Here is a 22553-nt window from a genome sequence, read left to right on the forward strand (position 1 = left end):
CAGGCGAGAAAGGTCCAGTGCTCAGCACTCAGCCGGGGTCTTCCCTGTCCCAGGCTGCAGTGAAGCAAGAAGTCAGAGTACAGACCATGGCTCCCAGCATGCCTTGCTCCATACCCATCTCCCCAAGAACAGTGGGGGGGGGATGAGTCTCAAAGACACCCCACCCTGTCAAGAGCCTGGTTGCTGTCCAGACCTAGAGCTTGGGTGGGGTTGTAAGGCAAGATCTTCCCCTTGGCACAGCTGTCCTCGGGTGGCTAGAAAGAGGTGCTTTGTTCCCTCTGTAGAGAGATGGAGACATCTTCCAGCAGGAGGGAGAAGTAGGGAGGAATCAGAGCACAATTTTGAAGGAACTGGGAGAGAAAAGAGAAGAGGAGGAATAATGAGTTTGATTTTGCAAACTTGGGACCCCAGGAGCTCGTAGGCAGAATACTCCCAGAGCAGGCTCGTGAAGCATTCACACATGCACACACCCCTGGCTGTGAGCTAGCTGGTCAACCAGGGAGCAAGCCCAACCCCAAGTGAAGCAAGGGAAGGGCAGAAGGTACCTGGTGAAGTCTGGGGAGCGGGAAATAATGTGCTGGAACTCAGAGAGGTTGATGGTCCCGTCTTTGTCGATATCGGACTCCTCCAAGATCTGATGGAAACAAAGGAGCCTCGTGGGGCAAGAGCAGCAACAGTTCCCAGATTGGGCCGACCTTCCTCTTCACCCCACCCAGGGAGAGAGGTGAGAACTTGAACCCAGCTCCCCAGCAGCAGTAACACCACCTTGGCTGGCACTCACGTTCTGGATGAGCTGGTCCATCTCCATGGCACTCAGCCTGCTGTCCTCGCCTTCCCCCGTCAGGCAATTCACCAGGTTCTCCAAATCCTTCTTGTCAAGAGTTCCATCATCATCAAAATCTGGGGGTGCGGGAGGAGAATGGACCATTAGTTGGCACTTGCTGAGCTTACTAAACTTGCCTGCTCCCAGAGGTCCTTTTATTTTGAGGGGGGAGGCCTGCTTTGCTTCTAAGAAAGAAGCAGACTACATTCAGCAAAGCTCTGAGGGGTATTCTAGATTTCTCCACTGCTCTGCTTTTGAGAAGGGACAAATGGATACTGTAAGGGACTGTGAGGGGGGAAGCAGCAGCCCTGCAGTGTAGGGCAGTCCTGGGGAACCTGTGGCCCTCAATATGTTTCTGGATAATCTCTCACTCACTGGCCATGCTGGGATTCCAACCAAGTCTGAAGGAACATGGATTCACATATATCCCTAGTGTGGGGGTCAAAGAGGCAGAGACCATCTTCCAGCCTCCATGGCAACAGCCACCTAGGCATCCCCAGGCAGGAGCCTAAGAACAACCTGCTGCATCAGGCCAATGGCCCATCTTGTCCAGCATCCTGTTCTCACATTGGCCAACCAAGTGCCCCAAAGGGAAGCCCACAAGCATTACTCTGCCTGACCATGGAGATATAACATATCATAATAGCCTTAGTAGTGCTCCTTGGAGACTCAAAAGGCCAGCCCAGGCTACTTCAAGAAGCCAGAAGGGTTTCCCATTGCTCATCAAGTCCAGCAGTGCCCACAGGCAAGCAAGATAAAAGCCACTTCCCAACCGACCCCTTCCTAACATTGGGGGTAAGCAAGGAGATATGCCATCTCCAGATGTCGAGAGTCCTTCACCCATGCCTGTTGGTAGCCATCAATCCTCCTTGAATTTTTCTAATCCTTTGACCAAGCTGCTGGGAAGCCAGCGCCATCCTGTCTTGAGGCAATGAATCCCATAAGCTTGTTTTGCACACTGTGTGCCAATCCGTATCCCCGCGTGGCTCTTGCATTTCAGCTCTTTCAGAGAGAGTGCAGCTGCACTCTTGGCTCACAGAAAGTCTCCCAACAAAGTGCTTCCGCTTTCTCTCTCGCAGACTAAGCCCCAACCAGGCTGGAACTCACCAAAGATGCGGAAGGCGTAATGCGATTTGATCTCTGGCGTTGCAGAGTCACTGAAGACGCTCAGCATGTCCAGAAAGTCCTCAAAGGACAGGCCGCCTTCCCTGTCATCTGTGGTAGAGAAGACGTGGCAAATGCGGTGCCGGAAGGGGTTTGCCTGGAAGCACAAAGAGGGGAGGGGGGGAATGTAAGGAGCTTCCTCCAGTGTGTTATCCAAAGCCAGTGCAGGTGGAAAGGAACAGAAGGCTAAACCCATACCAGCAAATGGCCCTACAGATCTACCCGTGGCAGGTGTTGGGCCCTCCAAGTGATGCTGGATGCCCCCTGCCCCCAGTGATCATCTCCAGCCAACACAGCCAGTTATCAGATTAGATTTACTGTACTGTATTTGCAATACTTATATCCCCACTTTCATTATACATGATTTCGGGACAGGTCCCAACAGTAAAAACTACATAAATCCAATCAAAAATTGGGACAAAATTCTGCAGCTTAAGGTATAGTACAAAGATCACTCCCCTCGTGCTCCCTCTCCGCTATACAGGCCTAAACTCAAAAGACCCAGAGGAAGGCACCAGCTTACTGGAGGATGTGATTGTTCCACAACCATGGTGCCACCACTGAGAAGGCCCTATCCTGAGTCCCAGCACCCAGGACCTTGTTTGGTGATGGTACCACCAAGATGGCCATCCTGGCAGATCTCAAATCACAGGCTGGACAATACAGGGATGGAGAAGACTGCCTTAAGAGGTGGGCTCTGGGCCATTTAGGGCTCTACATATCAAAAACAAAACAATGAGTTGGGCTCACTAGCAAACAGATGGGATGTGCAGCCCAGCCACAGCTCTTGGATGCACCCAGCTGCAGTCTTCTGTACGGGTCACAGAACAATAAACATGTATCCGGTACAGACCTTGCCCAGGGCCTCTCCTGAGAGGCAAACAGTGTTCCCCTCCCCTCCCAACATACCCGCAGTTCAGGCAGCATCAAGATCTTGCTCTTGGGGATCCTTGTGGTGAAAGCCTGATCCCGGTCCTCCTTGGGCAGCAGTTCACTGAATCGCTTGTGGGCCCTGGAAGAGAAGATAGCGGGCAATGCCAGCCAAGTTCCTTCCTCCCTGGACGGATGCCCTGCCCAGCTGGCGCCAGCTTTCCATCAGCCCTGCAGCACCAGCTCTTCCTCTGTGGCTGCTCTGAGGGGGGGGTAGAGTGTTTTCCCTGTGCTGCTCTATGCCTGGCAGTGCCCTCCTCCTCATCCCACTTATCTACCCACACTCAGCTTGGGGAATTCCCACTGTCATCACCACATCCCCCCAGGTGAAGCTGCAGGTGCCTCTGAACCCTGAGCAAAGTCTGCCTGTCAACCCAGGGCTGAGGCCAGGGTGAGGGGACTGGACCTTGGCATTCCCAGGGGAGAGGGAGGGCCACAGCAGCTCAGGGATGGGGCACCCAGTTCAACCCCTGCTGGTATCTCCAGCAGATACCTTTTGTACTCCTCCCTGTGCCAGTAGAAATGGCTTGGCTACCTTAAAATCATAGAACCGCAGAGTGGGAAGGGACACCAAGGGTCATCTACTCCAACCCCCTGCAATGCAAGCTTGCTCAGCAATGGCAGGGTCGTTGAGAAGCCTGTCTCCCCACTGCTCACACCCAGGCACCCTAGAAAGAGCCTCACAAAGGAGGGGATATACTCACAGCAGGATCTCTTGCTTGGTCAAGAAGGTCAGCTCCTAGGAAAGCGGGACAGGGTGGAAAGGAGGGAGAGAAGGTTAGTCTGCTGGAGAAGAGGGAGGCGTGGAGGGGTCCCATCATGCCCCCCTCACCAGTCTGCCCCCCCCCCGCGCCCTGGGGCTGCCGTCCAGACAGGGCTGGACTCCTCCTCCCAGAAGCCTGCACCATCTATGGGCAACAGGGATGAGCTAGAGCCCCGCCACATCTGGAGGAAAGCCCCCTACGGGGGGCAAGCTGACGCCCACACACAACTTCGGCCCCTCAGCTCCACCCCCACCCCACCCCGCCAAGCGAGAGCCCAGCGAAGACGAAGGCAGCCCAGCGAGCTGCACAGCGAAGGGACGGGACGGGAGTGGGTACCTGGTATTCCCCAAGGAGGTCTCGGGGTAGGCGGCTGCCGGAGGACCCCATGGCGACGACGGTACAACTTCAGGCAAACTCCGGGAACTTCCTTGTCTCCTCCTCCTCCCCACTCCCCTCGACGGGACGTCACTGTCGCCAAGCAACCACCCCGTAGCCCCGCCCATTCCGAAAGGAGGCAGGCGGAGCCCGGCAGAGCCCGCTGCGGGGAGTGGGGCGGGGGTGTCCCGGGATGCGTCGCTGCTGGCAGACTCCGAGGCATCCCCTCCTCCGCTCGCCAGCCGGCCGGCCAGTTAGAACAGGTTGGATGGAGGCCCCCTCTCCCACGGTTCCCCGCACCAGGTAAGCTCCGGCGATCGGAGCCGTCGAGGGGGAATCTGCAGCGATGGCGTCGCGCGCTGTGGCCAAGCCGGTGATGGACTTCCACCCCCAGATTATTAGACGCTGCTGCCAGTCCCGCCCGACGACCACGACTAAGGAAGCGCCGCCCGGGACGCGGCCACGTGGTCCACCGGCAGTCCGACGTGAGCAGCACAGCGGCAGCAGGTGAGGAAGAAGAGAGAGGGATCCGGCGGGACTTCGTCTGCGTGGCCCAGAAGAGGTAGGAAGCTAGGAGCGGGCCGGGCTGTGTTGCTTGTGGGGCAGCGGGGAGGCTGCAGTCTGGGCCCTGGGCGGCGTCCCCTCCTGGCGATGCTGCTGCGGATCCCCCAGACGGCGGCCCTCTGGACGCGCCCCGGAGCACGCCGAGCTTTTTCGCCAATAGAGGCTGGGGCTGGCGAGCCCCCTGTACGTTAAGGAGCCCGAGGGGGGCGCCATGGTCGAGGAGTGGAGGGCACCCACTGGCGCTGCCTGGACTCCCAGCATAAGGAGTCCCCCCCCCCCCATTTATTGTGCTTTCAGGAAACGGTACAGCCCAGCAGGGCTACAGAGCAGCAAGGGGCGGAGAGTTTCATCCTTCACACTGACCCAGTAAGTCTGCCTTTGCCATCCTGGTGCCTCCATATGTTTTAGACTACAACTCCCATCAGCCCCCAAACATCTGGAGGGCACCAGGTTGGTGTTTGCAAAGGAAGGGCTGGTGGTGCCAGCCTCAGACTCCTCCTCCACATATGTTTGGCCTCCCAGTCCAGAACTGAGTTACCCAGCTGAACTTTCAGGCACTGAAAGCAACCAAGAACAGCTCTCTGGGGCTTCATTGTGGCTTTCTCTAATGCGGGCTCTTCTGTCTTTCTTAGTTCTATTTCAGAGCAGCAGAGGAGCCTCTGGTTGCCTCCACCCTAACCATGGAGATGGGCCCCACCAGCCATGAACCTCTGAGACCCCAATCTCAGAAGGGCTCTGATCTCTCCTCTGCAGAGGTTTTTGCCTATGACGAGAGGGACTTTGTGCTGAGTGGAGTACAGTGGCAGGAAAACAGAGGGAATCGTGGACCCCCTGGCCACACCATGTCCCGCTTTGACAGAGTTCTTCAGTCAGGCTGGAAGGACAGACAGAACCGGGGACTCTTCCGCTACTACTTGGAGGAGCTGCAGACCCGGATCCTGCCAGGGACGGTAGGATTTGTGGCCCAGCTGAACATCCAAAGGGGGTCAGAGAGAAGGAGACCCCAGGAGATCCAAAGCATCCAGCAGAGATTTGACCTCCAGCAGTTCAACTTCAACAAGATCCGGCCTGAGGAGATTCTCTTTGGCATGTCCAGGGGCCAGACTTCCTCCAGGCCCTGCTTGGCAGGTGCTCAGATCCCGCCTGGCTCTGCCTTTGTCCTTGTAGTGATCAATGTCAGCCCTTTGGAGTTTGGACACATCCTTCTCATCCCTGATCCCACACTCTCATTGCCACAGATCCTCACCCCACAGGTCGTCTGCTTTGGCCTGGATGCCGTCCTCCTCAGTGGCCACCCTGGCTTCCGTGTGGGTTTCAACAGCCTTGGGGCCTTTGCCTCGGTCAACCACTTGCACCTGCATGGCTTTTACTTGAACTGGGAGCTGCTGGTTGAATCAGCCCCCTGTGAGCCTCTCCTGCCCGAAGCAAACTTCTATCTGCTGCAGGAGGTCCCAGTTCCCTGCTTTGTCTTCTATAGCGAAGGGCAGCATTTAGAGGAGCTGGCACAGCGTGTTTGCCAGGTCACCAACTATCTGGTAAAGAAGGAGATCGCTCACAACCTGTTCATAACCAGGGGTGCTAAACCAGAGGGGCCCGTCCACTCAGGAGCTCGACCTGGAATCCGGATCATAGTCTGGGCCAGGAAATCCTGTTTTGGTACCAAAGAAGAGTCTGCGTTCAATGTGGCTCTCTGCGAACTGGCAGGGCACCTGCCCATCAAAACTGCCCAGGATTTTGAGAGTCTCACAGAAGCACTGGCCATTCACACCCTTCAGAAATGTCTCCTTCCAGACTCTCTGTTTTCCCAGCTCCAGTGTGAGCTGGTGGCCCTCCTCAAAGAGTGACCTCACAGGGATGGTTGTCCTTCTGGAAATTCTGCTAATGTGTGCCTGTTCAGTAAGGAGAGGAGGGAGACCTTGTTTACCCACAAATGCCATGGTAGGAGCGCATGCAAGATTGCTGGTCAATAAAGCATAAATTCAACTGAATTCCCGTCTTTGTTCTTTTGACTCCCAAGCTGTAATACAATATTTGCTTTCCTTAAAGCGCTTACATGGAGTCAGACCATTTAGCTCAGTATTGTCCACCCCAGGAGTAGCCAACATAGCCAATTAAGGGAATCATACTCCACATCTAGGTGGGCAACACTCTTGTTACCCCTGGTCTACAATGTCAGGTGTGAGCTCTCTAAGGTATCAGGTAGGAATCTTTCCCGGCCCTACTGGGAGATGCTGCCTGGACTTGGACTAGGAATCCTGCTCTGCACTTTGCTATAGCCCCAAAGCTTGTCTTGCATGGATTGTTTAAAAGGGACTAGTGAGTTTAGTGCAGAGGTTTCTGATGGAGCAAGGATCCTGGCACCTGCAGGCTTACTCCAAGAGATTAGTGGATTAAACATGAGTGCTAAACTGAGTATGTGTGATACCTAAGCTTTCCCAGTTAGAGCCCCTGTCAGTGTAGACAGTACTGAGTCAGATGGACCAAGGATCTAATTTGGCACATCCTTAATTTGACATCTTTCTATATAAACCAACTGTTGCAAATAAGTAGGGTTGTATACAATGCCATGCTGCTGAAAGCCAGGGTGGGTTAAGCATGAGCCTTAGGCACTGGTTGTAGAGATATTTTTAGGAAAATGCCCTAGTATTGCCTGAGCCACCCCTGAATAACAACAGTCCTGAAGCTATTGGTGGTTATTTATTTACACCTCCAATTAAGAACATAAGAAGAACCTACTGGATCAGGCCAATGGCCCATCTAGTCTAGCATCGTAGCTTAACATGTCTCTGAGAAGCTGGCAAGTAGGATTTAAGCACAATAACAGCACTATCCCTTCTTGTTGCTTTCAGAAACTGGAATTCAGAAGCATTGCTTCCTCTGACTGTGAAGGCAGGGAAAAGCCATCGTGGCTAGAAGCCATTAATGGTCCTTTCCGTGAAGAAGAGTTCTGGGTAACTAAAGCTTGTACACTTCGGCATGATAAAGGTGATTTCAGCTTCTTTCAAGGCCACCTTTTTATTTTACATCTATCTACCCGGTAATTAATGACGTTTTAGTAAAACAAGGTCAAACAATGTCCAGATAAATACAAGGGAAGAAGAGAGGAGAGAGGCTGCTCAATGGCTTTCCAAAGCGGTCACAGGCAGCGAGGACTCTTAAACCGGAATCTCCAAGACCGGATATCCGCTTCCACTCCCTCTCTCCCTCTCTCTCCCCACCGCCATGTCAGGGAAGAGACGTCCAATTGGAATGAGCAAATCCGAGAAGCCGGTTTGATGGTTCATGTAAATCGAATCACAACGCGGGCCAACGGCGAGCGAGATCCTGCCTCGCGTCACAAAGAGCAGGTCGCCAGGCGATGACGAAATGCGGAAGCGCAGTGGGAAGGAAGCGGCGCTCCATCCTTCGAACCGCCCTTTATGGTGGTGGCGCTTCGGCCCCGCCCCTTCGTCCGCGTCCGCCCGAGGGGGCGGGGCCCGCTGTCGGCATGGTGACCGCGTCAGGGCCCGAGGCAGCCCGAGGCCCAGGCGCCGCCGCCGCCGCCCCGGGGGAAGCCGCGGGGCCGGTAAGGAGCCGCCAGAAGGAATGACTGGCAGTGAGGCGAAAGAGCCCACAGGCCTGCCGGTGGCGGCGCAGCCCTGGGGTTTCCCCCACCCGGGCCGGCCCGGGAAGCCTCGAAGGTGCCCCGCCGACCCCTCTCCCCTCCCCGGTGACTCCTCTCGTTCCTGCGGAAGGGGGCCGTCGAGGATCCGCCTCCTCGCAGGGTGAACCTGAGGCCGCTTTAGTGCTATCCTACACGTTTAGTCAGTTTGTGGGTGTGAACCGGTCGGGCCCCAAAGCAACCCCGGCCAGCCTGGCGCCTCGGAGCCCAGAACCGCAGCCAGAACCACTAGAGTTCCTCGCAGGCCCACACACCTAGAGGGCGATGCCAGGCTGCCTAAGGCTGCCAAAGATTGGGTCGCTGGTACCTTGCAGGTGTAGTTGGGAACAGCTCCCACCCATCCACCCCTCCTGGCTCTTGGCTTACCTGCCGCCTGCTTGTATTTGTAGAGCAGCCACTAGAGTGCTACAGACAGTCCCCTGCCCCTCCTCTCCCCAAAATCTGCTTCCCCAGCGCTTCTCCCTGTGGCACACCACCCTTCCCCTTTTGCAGACACGCAGATCACTTGCCTATGGGTTCCTCTCCCGGAGGCTGTCTTCCCCTATCTAGTGCCCTACAGACTGTTTTATGACTTCCATAATCCCTGACCGTTGACCATACTGCTTGGGGCTGATGGGAGTCGCCATCCAATACATTTTGGGAGGGTGGCCAGTTGGGGAAGACTGCCTTAATGCCTTCCTTCTCTCTATCCCCTCCCCCCAGGCCTTTGCAAGGAGAGCAAGTTGTGCTGAAATTGGAAGTGCAGAGTTGGCTACAGAAATAATATTTTAATTCTTTGGTTGTATTCTGTTGGTTTTGTTAATATCATTTATTTTTGTTTAAGATGAATATTGTAAACAACCCAGTGATCGTGACAGCCTAGAAATATAGTAGATAAACAATGAATTATATATTAGTACAGTAGTGCTCAATCCATGATTAATACTGCTAAGGTCAGCACAGGTTTGTGCCACTCCCTGCCAACCTCTCCAAGCTGCCGTCTCCCTGGCCCTTTCTTGTTCAGTGTCTCTGGATGTCCCAGTCTTCAGGCAGGGCACCTCCTCTGTCTTTGGCTGCTAAACTGCATAATCCAAGCCTCTCAAGTAATTTGTGGGATATGTGCTTTGCTGATAAACTGAATCAGCTGCAAGTAAAATGTGGATTTAGAAAGGCTTCAGTTTTAGAATCTGGAGACAGGGCCGTCTCATCCATAGGGGCTAGTGGCGCCACCCCCCCCCAGGGGCACCCCCTACCCTACCCGCACCCGCCCCCACGGGCGGGCTGGCGGCCAGGCGCTCACACGCCGGCAGCGCAGCCGCTGCCGCCCATGCCACTCCCGGGTGGGCTGCGGGCTGGCCACCCTTGCCTCCCGTCCCGGGAGCCGTGGAAGGGCGCGCAGAGCCCCGCGCCGCTCCAGCACCAGCACCACGGCCCTCATCCCCCGCTCGCCCCCCCCCCGAGGGGTGGCAAGTGCGGGAGGCGGCGGAGAGGCGGCACGCTGGAGGCGCCGGAGGGTTCGCCGCACCACGGCGGCCGATCTCCCTAAGATGGCCCTGTCTGGAGAGTTACTGCCAGAGCAGGTATTAATATGAATGTGGAACTGCCATTCTGATTCATTATGAGGCATTTTGGCAGGAAGTTTTAGAGGAAGGGAGGATGTCCTAGGTGGCTGAAGAGGCTTGGAAGAAACCCACAAAGATGGTGCTACCATTTTTAAATTTACCTATACCCCATATTCAGGAACATCCCTTGGCAGCTTACAAATAATTAACATTCCAGTAAAACAAAAGCATTAAAATACCATAATACAAAGGAGCATTATAAAGAAGACAAGTTTGCTTTGGATTATCAGTAGCTAGTAAGAAATGTCAGAGTGGCAGGATCTGCTGACAACCCTTCTTCCCTGTGCTCTTTTGCAAGAGTGCCTGAGAGAATGAAGATCAATACAGACGAAAGCAGTGAGTCTGAGAACGAAACTGATGAAGACGAAGATGAGGATGACGAAGGGGGCCTGTCAGATGAGTCTGCCAATGAATGCCTTAAGAGGCTGGATGCAGAAAACAAGGAGAAGCAGCGAACCCAGGGCCAAGGGAACAAAGGCATCAGGCCACCAGGGCAGAAGAGTGACCAGCCGGGGGTCTCCCTGATCGATTTGGAGGAGCAACTGACAGAAGAATGTGAGCTGGAAGAGACAAGAAGGAGGAAGAAGAAGAAACACAGGTGGGCCACTTCTGGGTTTCCCCCTTGGAACCCCTTGTGAATCTCTTCGGGACAAGCTATGGAGTTTCCATTTGCACTTAGGAGTGCAGACGCCGCCGCTGTTGGAATCCCAGTTCTCTACTTTGGCCCCCCCAAGTCATTGTGTTCTGTGCCCCAAGGCCACAGGGGTCAAGGCCTGGTGGGTTGGCCCCATGTTTCCATAGGCATTTCCCCTCCCAGCAGCCGCTGCTTGTCAGCTCAAAGTTTGCTCTCTCCAGCCACTGAGCCACTGTTCCATCTCAATTCCAGGCTGCTGTCCATCAACCTCGCCAGCTGCAAATATGAGAGTGGTAAGTTAGGGTTGTTCCTTGGTGGCTTTCTCCTGTACTCTGAGAGCATCATCACATGGGCCCTGGTTATTGCTTTTGTCTCCAGGATTGGCTTTATGCCACTCACAGGGGAAGGAACCAACAGCAGTCAGGGTGACTCCAGGCAGCTTCTGAATTGGTTGGGCTAGGGGACCTTTGAGGCACCTACATTAGGATAGAAGTTCCCAGGGTCACTTTTGTTTTAGAGGGTTGCCCCCCCCCAGCTGCCAGAGAGGTGACTCCTGCTGCCACTGGCAAGATCCAGAGGGGTTCCAGTGCCTCTTGGATCCATGTGGCCCTCTTTCTTTTGCTGCAGTTAGGCGTGCTGCTCGACGCTGTGGTTTGAAAGAAGTGGGGGAGGACGAGGAGTGGACCGTTTGCTGGACTGACTGCTCGGTCTCCCTGGAGCGTGTCATGGAAATGAAGAGGTTTCAGGTAGCTGGAGCAGAGCCCTCTAGAGGGGAGGGAGCTGTGGCTGGCAGGCAGGGAGGTACCGGTAGCTAGTCTCTGACAGGTCACAGCACTTTTGATCTCTTATGCTGCCTCAGGCAGTTCTGGGATTTGAGTGGCTTGTGCCCCTCTGCTGGGGGAAGCCCCTGGTGTCAATCAGCACATTTGTCCATGGGCATAGCCAGGATGTTTGTTAGTGGGAGCAGAACTTCAGTTGGCTATTGATTTTTATTGATTTGTGGGGGGCAGCTGCCCATGCATCTGTCCGATTAAGCCCTGGCTCTTCCATGGCTTTGCCACTACCAGGAGGGCATGCCTGTGTGCACTCCACTGCCTTGCTCTGATCCAAATTATCACAAGGAGAGGGTGGTGGGCAAGGTCTGGCTGCAACCCCTCCTAGACAGACACTGCTTAGCCACAAATTAGACTACCAATGGCAAAGCATTGTTAGAATACAGCAGCTAGATTGTCGACATTTATGTTGTGAACTGCCCTGAGATCTTCAGATGGAGGGTGGCATATAGATTTAATAAATAAATAAATAAAAATAAACCCACCACTTGCAAAGTATCCTGCCATCTGCACCTGCTGCACTGGTTCCTGTGTATTTCTGAGTTCAATTCAAGGTGTTGGTTTTTATGATTGATTGTACTCAGTTTTAATATGGAAGCTTTCTAGGGAATCCTACAAGAAAATTCCCCAGGCAGTTTCTACATTAAAATGGATATTGGAAGGTGGCGTAAAAAATACCCTAAATAAACAGCAATACTCCTTTCCAGAGATGCCGGTGATTCTCTTCCCCTGTCCCTGCTCTATTTTCAGAAAATCAACCACTTCCCAGGCATGGCAGAGATCTGCCGCAAAGACCTGCTTGCCCGCAACCTCAACCGCATGCTTAAGCTCTTTCCCAAGGAGTACAGCATCTTCCCACGCACTTGGTGCCTGCCAGCTGAGTGAGTGAAGGGACTCTGATCCAAGTGGTGGTGCTGGGGGAAGGGAACTTAGTCATCCTATGCCAGTTCTGGAGCACACACATGAACCCTCATTCAGATGAACAATTCCTGCCACTGGCTTGAGAGAGGGCACCCTTTGTGGAATCTCCCATATGCCAGCTTCTGTGTTGTCCCTTTATAGCTATGGGGACTTCCAAGCCTATGGGCGCATGAGAAAGAACAGGACTTACATCTGCAAGCCAGATAGCGGTTGCCAAGGACGGGGCATCTTCATCACACGCAATCCCAAGGAGATCAAGCATGGCGAGCACATGATCTGCCAACAGTACATTGCCAAGGTGGGTCTGGTGGACACCGAGAGAGAACGGCCTCCCTTTGCCTAAATGCACAACTCATGCCCTCTTAGCATAGCCGATTGAGAAAACTGGCCTCGCCTGGGGATATTTGGTGCAAGGCTCCTGAGCTTACTGGCTGCCTGCCCCTGACTGCCAATCACAGACCCACCCCTCTCTCTGCAGCCCTTCCTCATTGATGGCTTCAAGTTTGACATGCGCATCTACGTCCTGGTCACCTCCTGCGACCCACTGAAGATCTTTGTCTATGAGGAGGGGCTCGCCCGCTTTGCCACCATGAGGTACATCGAGCCCAGCAGCAGCAACCTGGTAAAGAAGGGATGTTTCCCAGGAACTGGCATTTGCTTTGTAGAATTATAAGCTGTTGTGGTGCCTGATGTGATTTCTGGGAGCTCTTCAAGAGGGGGTGGATGGATGTGGTGTCCCTGTGGCACTTTGCAAGTAAAAGGTCAACCCAGATCCATTCAATGGAGTCTTGCTTTAGAGATGCTGTCAGGAAAATGAACTGCCCTCCTTGCATCCCATCACAGGCAGCACTGAGGCATGTGGGCAAGAGGGTTCTGGTGCTGCTCAGGCAGGACTGATGAATGCTGTTGGTCCAGGGAACCTAGGCAGGAGGGGAACGGGCCTCCAGGTGCGGACAGTAAACCCTTCCACTGTCTCTCCTGCAGGAAGACATATGTATGCACCTGACCAACTACGCCATCAACAAGCATAACGAGAATTTTGTGCGTGATGACAATACAGGCAGCAAGAGGTATTTTCCTTGCCAAGCCCCTTGCAGGAGCAGAGCTGGGCCTTCTGCTTGGGGGCAGCTGCCTTCTGCTAAAGTGACTGCTTAGATGGGCAGAGGCAGCTGGAAGCAATGCAAGCTGGAAGGACAGTGCAGGGTGGGGGACAATGCACGGCTTCAGGTTTCCTCTTAGCCAGAAACTTATCCAAGACCACTCAGGCCATCAGTATTATGGAGGAGGGGTAGAGGGGACACATTTTATATGGAGAAGATCCCATGTTCAATCTTTGGTAGCATCTCCAACTAAAAAACATGGCTGAAAGCGGGAAGGGTCTTAATGCTTGTTTGGAAATATGCCCTGCCGAAAGGAGAGTCCTGGTTGTCCTGCTGAGCCCCTTTCTTTGTGGATGTGGGGATCAGGGTTTGGGGTTTGGCCATCCTCAGGATCAGAGTCTGGCCTTGACATCCCTGCAGCCCATTTTCATCTCCATAGGAAGCTGTCCACGCTGAACAGCTGGATGCGGGAGCACAGCTATGACACGGTTGAGCTGTGGCGGGACATTGAGGACATCATCATCAAGACCCTCATTGCTGCCCACCCAGTGCTGAAGCACAATTACCGCACCTGCTTCCCCAACCACATATCAGGCTGCGCTTGTTTTGAGATCCTGGGCTTCGACATCCTCCTGGACAGGAAGCTCAAGCCTTGGCTCTTGGAGGTATGTGGGGTGCTGTTGTCCTTCTGAAGCAGAATTCCCAATTGGAGCCTGAACTGCTTCTCTGCAGCAAGACCCTTCCATCTCTGCAATTCTATGATTCTAATCCCAAGAACACTCTCAGCCCCCTCTTCAACACTCTTTTGTTCTTGATCCCAACAAAGTCTGGGAAGAGTCTCAGGCTCTTCCTTGATAGTTCCTTCTACCCAATCCAGGTAGTCTCCATCACTCAGTGGTAGATGGTAGATGCATGCAGGTCCCAGGTTCAATCCAAGTAGGGTTGAGAGAAAGACTCCTGCCTGAAACCTTGGAGAGCTGCTGCCAGTTAGTGTAGACAGTATTGAGTTAGATGGACCAAGAGTCTGGCTCGGTATAAGGCAGCTTCCTTTGTTCCTATTTCTACTCTTTTGTATCTTGAAAGAAGCAGGAAAGATGTCTACAAATACCTTGGAATAAAAAATTCTTTCCAGTAGCACCTTAGAGACCAACTGAGTTTGTTCTTGGTATGAGCTTTCGTGTGCATGCACACTTCTTCAGATATCTCTTCAGATGGTCTCTAAGGTGCTACTGGAAAGAATTTTTTATTTTATTTTGTTTTGACTATGGCAGACCAACAAGGCTACCCACCTGTAACTAATACCTTGGAAGTCAGAGGTGAGGTAGGGTGGGTATCTTCGGACAATAGTAACACAAACAGGCACATGAGACTGAGTCGGGATGCTTCCAGATCTAATTAAAATTGTCAGTCCTGATTGTCTGCAAATGTCAAACTTCTCCCAGCCTATCGTTCATTCCCAGTCCAGCCACTTCAGGCCCCTGGGGACTTGTTCCATCTCCCTGAAGCACCCACTGTGATCCTGACTGCTCCAGTGTCTTACTACCCCCTACCTAACTAGCTGCAACTGTATACAAAAAACTGCAAACTATTTCTTGAAAAAAACTAAGCATCAGAACAGATGCCTCTGTCCTAGAAGGAGTGGAGGTCCTGAAGTCTCATGGGCCAAACCAGATCCCAGAGTGGCCCACTTTGTAAGAAGCTGCATGTAAAACCCAGGCCCTTCCCCATTGCTCTTTCCCCTCCAGGTCAACCACTCCCCCAGCTTCACCACTGACTCCCGCCTGGACCGTGAAGTGAAGGATGCCCTGCTCTGCGATGCCATCAACCTTATCAACCTGCGTGCTTGTGACAAGAAGAAGGTGCTAGAAGAGGACAAGCGGCGGGTGAAGGAGCGCCTCCTCCAGGCCCACCAGCCGCCTCGAGAAGCCAGGTAACCCTGGGAGGGGCCCAGCCTGACTGTGGCTGTAATAAGTGCCTCCCTTGCCTTGGCCATGCTGCCTCCTTCTCCCCCAGAAGCAGCTTTTCCTGGCTTTGCCTTCAGAGACGCCCAACACCCAGTCCCTGCAGCCTTGTCGGGTTGCACAATAGCCTCCAATCACCACGAGGGAGGGAAGAAAATGGAGCAGGGAGCCAATCAGATGGGTTTGCCTTTATTTCTCTGGTCCTGTAATGGAACATGTGGCAGTGCAGGAGTCCTGGATCGTGGCATGTGAGTCATTGGTTGCCTTGGCAGAAGCTGTGGGACACCCCATGCAGACAAGGTGGGGGAGCAGGGGGAAGAGAGGGAGGAAAGTGGCTTGGGTACCAGTGACAAGGGAGGCCAAGGGGACTCAGAGGACAGCAGTGCCCATTAGTCTCTCCCTCCCCGGCAGAACCTAGGATTTCTCTGCTGCCGGGGCCCCAGCCTGAACTCTCTCGATCTGCAGGCGGGAGCAGTTGGAGAGCAGTCAGGCCGCCTGGTTGGCCCAGGCTGAGAAGTACGAGAGCAGCCACCTGGGTGGCTACCGAAAGATCTACCCATCGCGGGGCACAGAGAAGTACACCCCCTTCTTCAAGCACAGTGGATCCCTCTTCCAAGAGACCGTGGCCTCCAAGGCCAGGGAAGAGTGTGCCAGGTAGGGCAAGGGGAAGCCGTTCCTCACAGGGCAGGCTGAGCCAGGCCTAGTCCTTGCATGTACACACACATGGACATGCAAAAGGATGACACACCCACACACAGTGTCTTGTGTCTTCTGTCAGGCAACAGCTGGAGGAGATTCGCCAGAAGCAGGAGCAGAGGGAGAGCACAGCTGCGAAGAAGAAGAGGGACGTGAAGGAGAACTTGCAGGGGGAGTCAGCAGGGGAGAAGGGGAAGGGCAAGCCAGCCCTCACTCGCATAGCCTACAGCCACAGCAAGACCTGGAACCCAAAGGTACCTCATGTGGGAGTGAGAAGCAGCGAGTCCCTCCCTCTTCTAACAGCTGGGAGGAGGAAGGACTTTCAAAGCCAGCTACTGCACCTAGAGATGGAACTATTCTACTTTAAGATCCTGGTGAATGTTTCTTTTTTAAAACTTGCATGGTTTTAATCTTCTGCCTGCCCCAAGGAGAGGTGAGGGATCCCATAGTCCCACCCCAGCCTCCCTGCCCCTTTCCACAGCTATTGCCCGCATGTAAAAAAGGTAAAGGGACCCCTGTGCATTAGGTCCAGTCGTGTCCAACTCAGGGGTTGCGGCGCTCATCTCACATTACTGGCCGAGGGAGCCGGCGTACAGCTTCCAGGTCATGTGGCCAGTATGACCAAGCTGCTTCTGGTGAACCAGAGCAGCACATGGAAACACCGTTTACCTTCCTGTCAGAGCGGTCCCTATTTATCTACTTGCACTTTCGAACTGCTTTCGAACTGCTAGGTTGGCAGGAGCTGGGACCGAACAATGGGAGCTCACCCTGTCGCAGGGATTTGAACCGCCGACCTTCTGATCAGCAAGCCCTAGCCATAAATGCAAGCAGCCTGTTTTTGCTGGAACTGAGTTTGCAGTTCTGAGGGAGCCAGTGGCTTTCCGCATGCAATGCAATTGCAGAAGGGTCCTTTTTTGCCTTTGGGCAACCTGGAGCTTGAAATAGCCTGAGTCCTACCAGACTTGGCGATAAGGGTGGGCCTTGTACTTTGTCTGGCATGGCTGCAGAGGAGCAGGCCAGAGGACTCTGGGATACAAGCTGCAGGACAAAACAAGATATGGGGGCTAAAGCTGGAACACACTGTCATCAATCTTGGCCTACCGAATTAGATCTGGTTTTGCTTCTTATGTGGAGGAGCAGGTGTGTTATTTTGTTTTCTGTAAGCTGCTTGGTGAGCTGTTGAGGATCTAAATATCTAAAATGAGCCCAGTTCCTCTTCTGAAGTCTGACCCAGGTTGCCTTCTTCCCTAGATGTCCTCCATACCATATGACAGCATGACACCCCAGGCCATTGTGGAGGAAGAGGAAGTGGAGAGAGTCAAAGCCCTCCTACGGAGGGAGAACCTTATCCGAGGGCTGGGCATCGTCGACCAGCTGACACGCCTGCTCCGCAACACGGAACCCAAGCCTGTGGAGATCCAGAGGCCACACATTAACATCTCAGAAAGCCAGGTATGCAGGTGCTGTTTCCAGACCCCAAGACGCACACTGGATGGAAAGTCTTGGAGGAGATCTCTCTCCACCAAGGGAGGAGGGTTGGAACAAACATTGTTCCCTGGCTCTGGAGGGAGCTGGGTTCCTGCTCCTGCCTTGCAATCAGCCTGCCTTGCTCTCCGGCTTTGTTCTCTGCCTGCAAAGCAGAAATCCTTCTGACTAGTCTCAAAGGGACAACTGTTTGCTTACCAAGGCTACGAAAATGTTTAATGGCTGGTTTGAGGGAACATGACCAATGGGGAGTGGATGCCTACCATTCCCTTTGGCTGTGCTATGTAGGTCTTTGTAAAGAAGCTGTCAGTGTGGGAGGGGAACACCTCAAAACCTGGCAGCAGTCACAGGTGACTCCTGTAGGGTCCCCTCTCCAAGCCTCACCCTGCTGCTTTTTTCTTTCAGCCTCACTTTCTCCAGGATCTGTTTAATAACCGAGAGCCCCAGAATCTGATGACCCTCGTCCCCCTCTCCCTCCTAGGGGGCTCCGTCCAGGAGCTGGGCCAGCAGATCATGCAGCAGCAGCCCACAACCCGTGTCCAACTACTGGGAAACCAAGGCTTCATCCCAACCATTTTGGGTGCCCTGTCGGGCCTGGGGCCATCTTCCCATGAGTCCTACTCCACACACTTCAAGCCGCAGCTCCACATCCAGCCCCCCAAGAACATGAGCTGGTTGGGTGCGGCCATGGTGGGCGAGCCGGGTTCTCTGGCCCGGATGCTGAAGGCAGGAGGGCGCCGGTTTGGCAGCGCCAAGAACAAGCTGGAAGTCGGTGAGTATTGCGGGTGAGAGCCTTGTGGTCCTCTGGTGCTGCCCCAGTTGCTCCACGACCACTGCCAGAAGCAGGAGGAGGGTTGAGACACCAGGAAATGTAACCTTTCCCTGTCTGCGTGCTCAGGAACCCCAAGACTCAGGAACAGGGGCAACATGAGGGACACAGCATGCAGTGGAGACAGGGCAAGCAAGTATCCTGGCAGGTGTGTCCAGCAGTGGTGCCAAGGGGCAGCCAGACCACTGAGGAGCAGGGAGCACAGGCGGTCTTCTTCAGCACCACCACCTCCTCCTCCCTCCCCCAGCATGTTGCTTGCCCTACAGGCATGGAGCCCAGCCACCCATGCCTCTCTCCTTCTCTTTCAGGCAGCTCTGCAAACAAGCAGCCCCTGTACATGAGGTCCGGTTCCCTGGGCTGCCTGTCGCACGGTGGCAAAGCTACCAGCCACATGTACAGCAGCTTTCCCTTCCCCTCTGCGGCAGCTCCGCTAAACCGCACTGATCTGCACGGACTGGCCATCAATTCTGCGTCTGCCCCGCTCATCCGGCGCACCAGCCCACACCGCTCCAGCAACATGGCCACTCTGCATCTCAACCAGCCCAGGTAGCCTCCTCATCCTAGGCCCGCTAAGAAGGTCCTCAGCCAAACCTCCTCATGATTTCCTTGTCTTTCTCCTCCCCCAGGAAAGGCACTTGACTTGACCTCTTGGCGGAACAGCAATCCAGGAGCCAGAAGAGCTGGGGGACTTTGCTGCTGCGGCCTGTGCCAAGAGGAGCAGTAGAGGAGGTGAAGCCCCTGCCCTGTGGAGGCAGTGGCAGCAGCAGCAGCAGCAGTAGCCTGGTGCCTGGCACAACACATCCACCCCAGCCAGGCAATTGTCCAGGAGCCCCTTGCCAACGTACTCCTCCATGCCAAAGTCATTTCCCGCTTTCTCCACTCCAAAGCAGCAGCAACAAATTCTAAGAACAGTATTAGGCACCTTTGGCCGTGCCCCCCCTTCCTCCATGCCAACTCCCCTGCCGCCAATGCCAGTCAGCCGGCCAAAGGCCAGGTCCCAATCCTGAAGAGCACTATGGGCTGGGAACGGAGTTTCTTTTGTAGCCAACTTTTTATTAAAGTTTTATACGGTTATACAATCTGGGGTCTCTCTCTCTCCTTTGACTCGCAAAGCACAGCATCTTGTTCTCCCAGCAGCTACCCTCCTTTCTGGAAGCAGGAACAGGGACTTCCTTACCCCCCAAAAGTTTTTATCCCTCTCTCATAGCACTAGAGCTTGCAGACACCCAATGAAGCTGAACGTTGGACGATTCAGGAGATATAAAAGGATGTCCAGCACACAGTGCAGAGTTAAAACTATGGAACTCCCTCCCGCAGAAAGCACTGATGGCCACTGAGTTTGGTGGCTTTAAAAGAGGATTAGACAAATTCATGGAGGAGAGGACTATCGATGGCTACTAGCTACAGTGCTTATGTTCTGCAGCCATAGTTGGAGGCAACAATGCTTCTGAATATCAACTGCTGAAACCACAGGAGGGGAGAGGGCTCTTGAGCTTAGATACAGCTTGCAGGTTTACCATGAAGGCATCTGTTTGGCCACTGTGGGAACAGGATGGTGGGTAGATCCAGCAAGTTATTCAAAGAGGCAGAGGAATACAAAGAGTTCATTGTTCTTTGCGCTTCATCATACTTGAATTCCAGTGAAATGGATGCAAAGGGGATCATGGGTGTAGGCAGGGGAGCAGCTGCCCCCTAAATCAAGTAAATAAATAAAAATACTTAACTAACTGACCAATTGTATCGCAGATAGCTCGGTTCTGCCCCCTCCATAAATCCTGGCGATGCCCATGGATCCTCTACAGTACTGCTAGGCAAACTGCGGCAGACCCTACCCCACCCAGGGCTGACCTGGGTGGGATGGAAAGCATAAGCTTCCGGGCCCACAAGGTTTACAGGGGGGAAAGGGGATGGACCTTATTTTAGGGCTAGAGTATCCAGTTGGCATGCAGCAAGTGAAAGACTCTCCTGAAGAGCTGCTGCCAGTCTGTGTAGACAACATTGAGCTACAGGGATTCCGCATCAGGCCATTAACTCCGAGGCGCGCTTTTCCTACTGAAACTAAACTCGACCTCCGTGGTGCCCGTTCCGGATTGCGCCCTTCCTCCGGAAGAGCCCGCCCCGCCCCCAAGTGCTCCTGGGCGGCGTGGCCTCGCCAGTTTCTTTCCTCTGAGCGACGATGGCCGGGTCTGGACGCTTGGTGGGTCTGCGGCGGGTGGCTGCTCGGCTGGCGGCGAGAGAGGCAGAAGGCAAACTGCCCGAGGAGCAGCAGGAGGTAGAGCAGGAGGTGGAGAGGTAGGGCCCGATCCCTCGACAGCTTCCCTCCCTGGCCCAGGAGATCCCCTGCCCGAGGCGCTCATCTCTCTCTCTCTCCCCGCCCACGACAGGTTGCTGCAGCGCCAGGAGAAGGCGATCCGCCTGCGCAAAATCCAGAGGCTGATGGAACCGCGCGGGCCCCCCGAGCGCACCTTGACCCGCCAGGCCATGGAGCAGATCCGGTAAGAGCGGAGGCAAGGGAGGTCAACCGCGGGGAAGGTGGCGGCGGCGGCGGAGGAAGGGGAGTCCCGACGGCAGCTCGCGACAAACCGCGTCTCTCTATCTCCGCCCCAAAGCGGGGCACGGACGACGCTTCTCCAACGCGCCACTCTAACTTCTCTTTCTCCTTTTTGCGCCAGGTACCTGAATCAGGAGCTGCCGGAGGAGTGGCCCATCTCCCGCCTGGCACAGAGCTTCCAGGTGGATCCCGGGGTCGTACATCGAGTCCTCCGGAGCCGCTTCTCCCCTCCACCGGAGCGGAGCGCCAAGCAGGACGCCAAGGCCACCGCCGCCGTGGCTTCGGCCCCCAAAAGCAGCGCACGCCCCAGGATCATCATGGCCACCGAGGCCACCGGCAGTCTACTGCCAGCCCCTGGCGTTGCGACCGCACTCTCCCGGCCAGTCGCCCCCAAGGCGGCACGTGCGGGCCCCTCTGCACCGGAGAAGCAGCAGCAGCAGCAGGGGGAAGAAGAAGAGGAAAAGGAGGAGGAAGGTCGGGGTTGGCGGGGGCCGAGCCCTGCGGAACTGGAGGCGATGGTGGCTGAGGGCACCTGGGAGTCCCAGCTGAAAGTCGTGCAGAAGGGCCGAGAGTTCTTTGACAGCAATGGGAACTTCCTCTACAGGCTCCCCCAAACCCAGCAGACCTGATCATCTGGCAGTACTGTACTGGAAGGCAGGCTGGCCTCTTTTTGCATGTCAAGGGCAATACCTTGTCTGGATTGTCTCTGTAGCTAAAATGGCCACATCCAGCCTCTGAAAAGGGTGGGGGGGGGGTTCTGTTGTGGTGGAAAGTGTTTTGGGGCCCCTCCTAACTAGATTCTGCTCCCGGGCAGCTAGGAGAACTCTGCTTCCTGCAGTACAAGGGACCATCTTGCCTAGGCTGTTTCTTTGCTGTCTGCTCACAGTAGAATCATCAAGCATTGAGAGGTGGACACCAGGCTTATATAAAGGGTCGTGCTGAGTTTTGTCTTTACAAGGTGCTGTGACGCAGGTGGCTAGAATTTCCCTTGGACACATGCAGGTGAGAGACTCAGAAAGAGCCATGTGGCTCTGCAGGGACTCAATGGTAGTGACTACAGCAACAGCAGCAAGGTCTCCCAGGCCTATGGAAAGCAAGTACATGATGATAAGCTTCCATGCCTTTCTGAAAGCATTTCGGAAGGGATTAGTAGCTTGGGTTTCTTAAAGTTCTTCAGATGCCTGTTACCCCTTCTTGAGAGGAAGCTCCAGCCACCTACTATGAAAAGCAGGTTGGGGAAGCTCACTTACTCTTTTAGTATAGAAGTTGGTAGGTTGTTGTTTGGGTTTTTTGCAGGCACCAGAGAAGCGACTCTTAGCAAACTGCCCAGCTGTCACTCAGCCCCTCCTAACCTGATGCCTTCCTGGTGTTCAGGACTAGATAATTCCCATTGGCCCCAGCCAGCACAGCTGATGGGAGCTATAGTCCAAAATATCTGGAGGATACCAGACTGGGTTAGCTAGGCCCTGCTTGAATGTCTGTCTCGTAGCTGGTGTGTGAAAGGGTAGCCCAAAAACCCAGTGCTTGGAAGTGCCTTGCCTGCCCTCTCCCTCCAATTACTTGGAGCTGGGTGAAAGCTGTGCTCTTGCCTTGATGCCTCATTTGGGTGCCAGAACTCTCCTGCCCTGCTCCTTGGTGACAGTCTGGCCCTTCAGATCATG

General features: G+C 54.4%; 4 protein-coding genes across 6 annotated transcripts; 3 read left to right on the forward strand and 1 right to left on the reverse strand.

Moving 5' to 3' along the window:
- Positions 1–275: 275 nt before the first annotated feature.
- CIB1 (calcium and integrin binding 1) lies at positions 276–4159 on the reverse strand. Its single transcript, XM_033166983.1, has 7 exons — positions 4018–4159; positions 3622–3656; positions 2897–2999; positions 1931–2084; positions 782–900; positions 546–634; positions 276–350 (listed from the first exon to the last, which is right to left on the reverse strand). Exons 1-7 carry the CDS (start codon positions 4066–4068, stop codon positions 329–331), a joined length of 573 nt encoding a protein of 190 aa, XP_033022874.1. The 5' UTR covers positions 4069–4159; the 3' UTR covers positions 276–328.
- A 59-nt stretch (positions 4160–4218) lies between these two features.
- GDPGP1 (GDP-D-glucose phosphorylase 1) lies at positions 4219–6608 on the forward strand. Of its 2 annotated transcripts, XM_033166981.1 has the most exons (3): positions 4219–4359; positions 4451–4618; positions 5253–6608. In XM_033166981.1, the coding sequence occupies exon 3, from the start codon at positions 5301–5303 to the stop codon at positions 6462–6464; it is 1164 nt and encodes a 387-aa protein (XP_033022872.1). In that variant the 5' UTR covers positions 4219–4359; positions 4451–4618; positions 5253–5300; the 3' UTR covers positions 6465–6608. The 2 variants fall into 2 exon arrangements, with proteins under 2 accessions (XP_033022872.1, XP_033022873.1); XM_033166982.1 differs by lacking the exons at positions 4219–4359; positions 4451–4618 and adding an exon at positions 4907–4986.
- Positions 6609–8022: 1414 nt separating this feature from the next.
- Positions 8023–19122, forward strand: LOC117056487 (tubulin polyglutamylase TTLL13-like). 2 transcript variants are annotated; one of them, XM_033166895.1, is made up of 16 exons: positions 8028–8185; positions 10181–10480; positions 10769–10809; positions 11144–11262; positions 12100–12230; positions 12412–12568; positions 12749–12892; positions 13255–13340; positions 13810–14035; positions 15116–15300; positions 15797–15985; positions 16110–16281; positions 17279–17479; positions 17918–18284; positions 18650–18887; positions 18968–19121. In XM_033166895.1, exons 2-16 carry the CDS (start codon positions 10194–10196, stop codon positions 18978–18980), a joined length of 2556 nt encoding a protein of 851 aa, XP_033022786.1. In that variant the 5' UTR covers positions 8028–8185; positions 10181–10193; the 3' UTR covers positions 18981–19121. The 2 variants fall into 2 exon arrangements, with proteins under 2 accessions (XP_033022787.1, XP_033022786.1); XM_033166896.1 differs by lacking the exon at positions 12749–12892 and having other exon boundaries at positions 8023–8185; positions 18968–19122.
- A 1353-nt stretch (positions 19123–20475) lies between these two features.
- On the forward strand, positions 20476–22151 carry NGRN (neugrin, neurite outgrowth associated). The gene is made up of 3 exons (XM_033167550.1): positions 20476–20633; positions 20726–20836; positions 21014–22151. The coding sequence occupies exons 1-3, from the start codon at positions 20518–20520 to the stop codon at positions 21519–21521; spliced, it is 735 nt and encodes a 244-aa protein (XP_033023441.1). The 5' UTR covers positions 20476–20517; the 3' UTR covers positions 21522–22151.
- The last annotated feature ends 402 nt before the right edge of the window (positions 22152–22553 follow it).

This window comes from Lacerta agilis, chromosome 13 (genome assembly GCF_009819535.1).
Source record: "Lacerta agilis isolate rLacAgi1 chromosome 13, rLacAgi1.pri, whole genome shotgun sequence".
NCBI classification, from domain to species: domain Eukaryota; kingdom Metazoa; phylum Chordata; class Lepidosauria; order Squamata; family Lacertidae; genus Lacerta; species Lacerta agilis.

Coding starts and splice junctions, on each gene's coding strand:
- GDPGP1 (XM_033166981.1), top strand. CDS start 5,301: ATGGAGATGGGCCCCACCAGCCATGAACCTCTGAGACCCCAATCTCAG.
- NGRN (XM_033167550.1), top strand. CDS start 20,518: ATGGCCGGGTCTGGACGCTTGGTGGGTCTGCGGCGGGTGGCTGCTCGG. Junction 20,634..20,725: donor GTAGAGCAGGAGGTGGAGAG/GTAGGGCCCGAT, acceptor CGCCCACGACAG/GTTGCTGCAGCGCCAGGAGA. Junction 20,837..21,013: donor CAGGCCATGGAGCAGATCCG/GTAAGAGCGGAG, acceptor TTTTTGCGCCAG/GTACCTGAATCAGGAGCTGC.
- CIB1 (XM_033166983.1), bottom strand. CDS start 4,068: ATGGGGTCCTCCGGCAGCCGCCTACCCCGAGACCTCCTTGGGGAATAC. Junction 901..1,930: donor TTACGCCTTCCGCATCTTTG/GTGAGTTCCAGC, acceptor CCGCACCCCCAG/ATTTTGATGATGATGGAACT. Junction 351..545: donor CGCTCCCCAGACTTCACCAG/GTACCTTCTGCC, acceptor TTTCTCTCCCAG/TTCCTTCAAAATTGTGCTCT.
- LOC117056487 (XM_033166895.1), top strand. CDS start 10,194: ATGAAGATCAATACAGACGAAAGCAGTGAGTCTGAGAACGAAACTGAT. Junction 10,481..10,768: donor AGGAAGAAGAAGAAACACAG/GTGGGCCACTTC, acceptor TCTCAATTCCAG/GCTGCTGTCCATCAACCTCG. Junction 17,480..17,917: donor TTAACATCTCAGAAAGCCAG/GTATGCAGGTGC, acceptor TTTTTCTTTCAG/CCTCACTTTCTCCAGGATCT.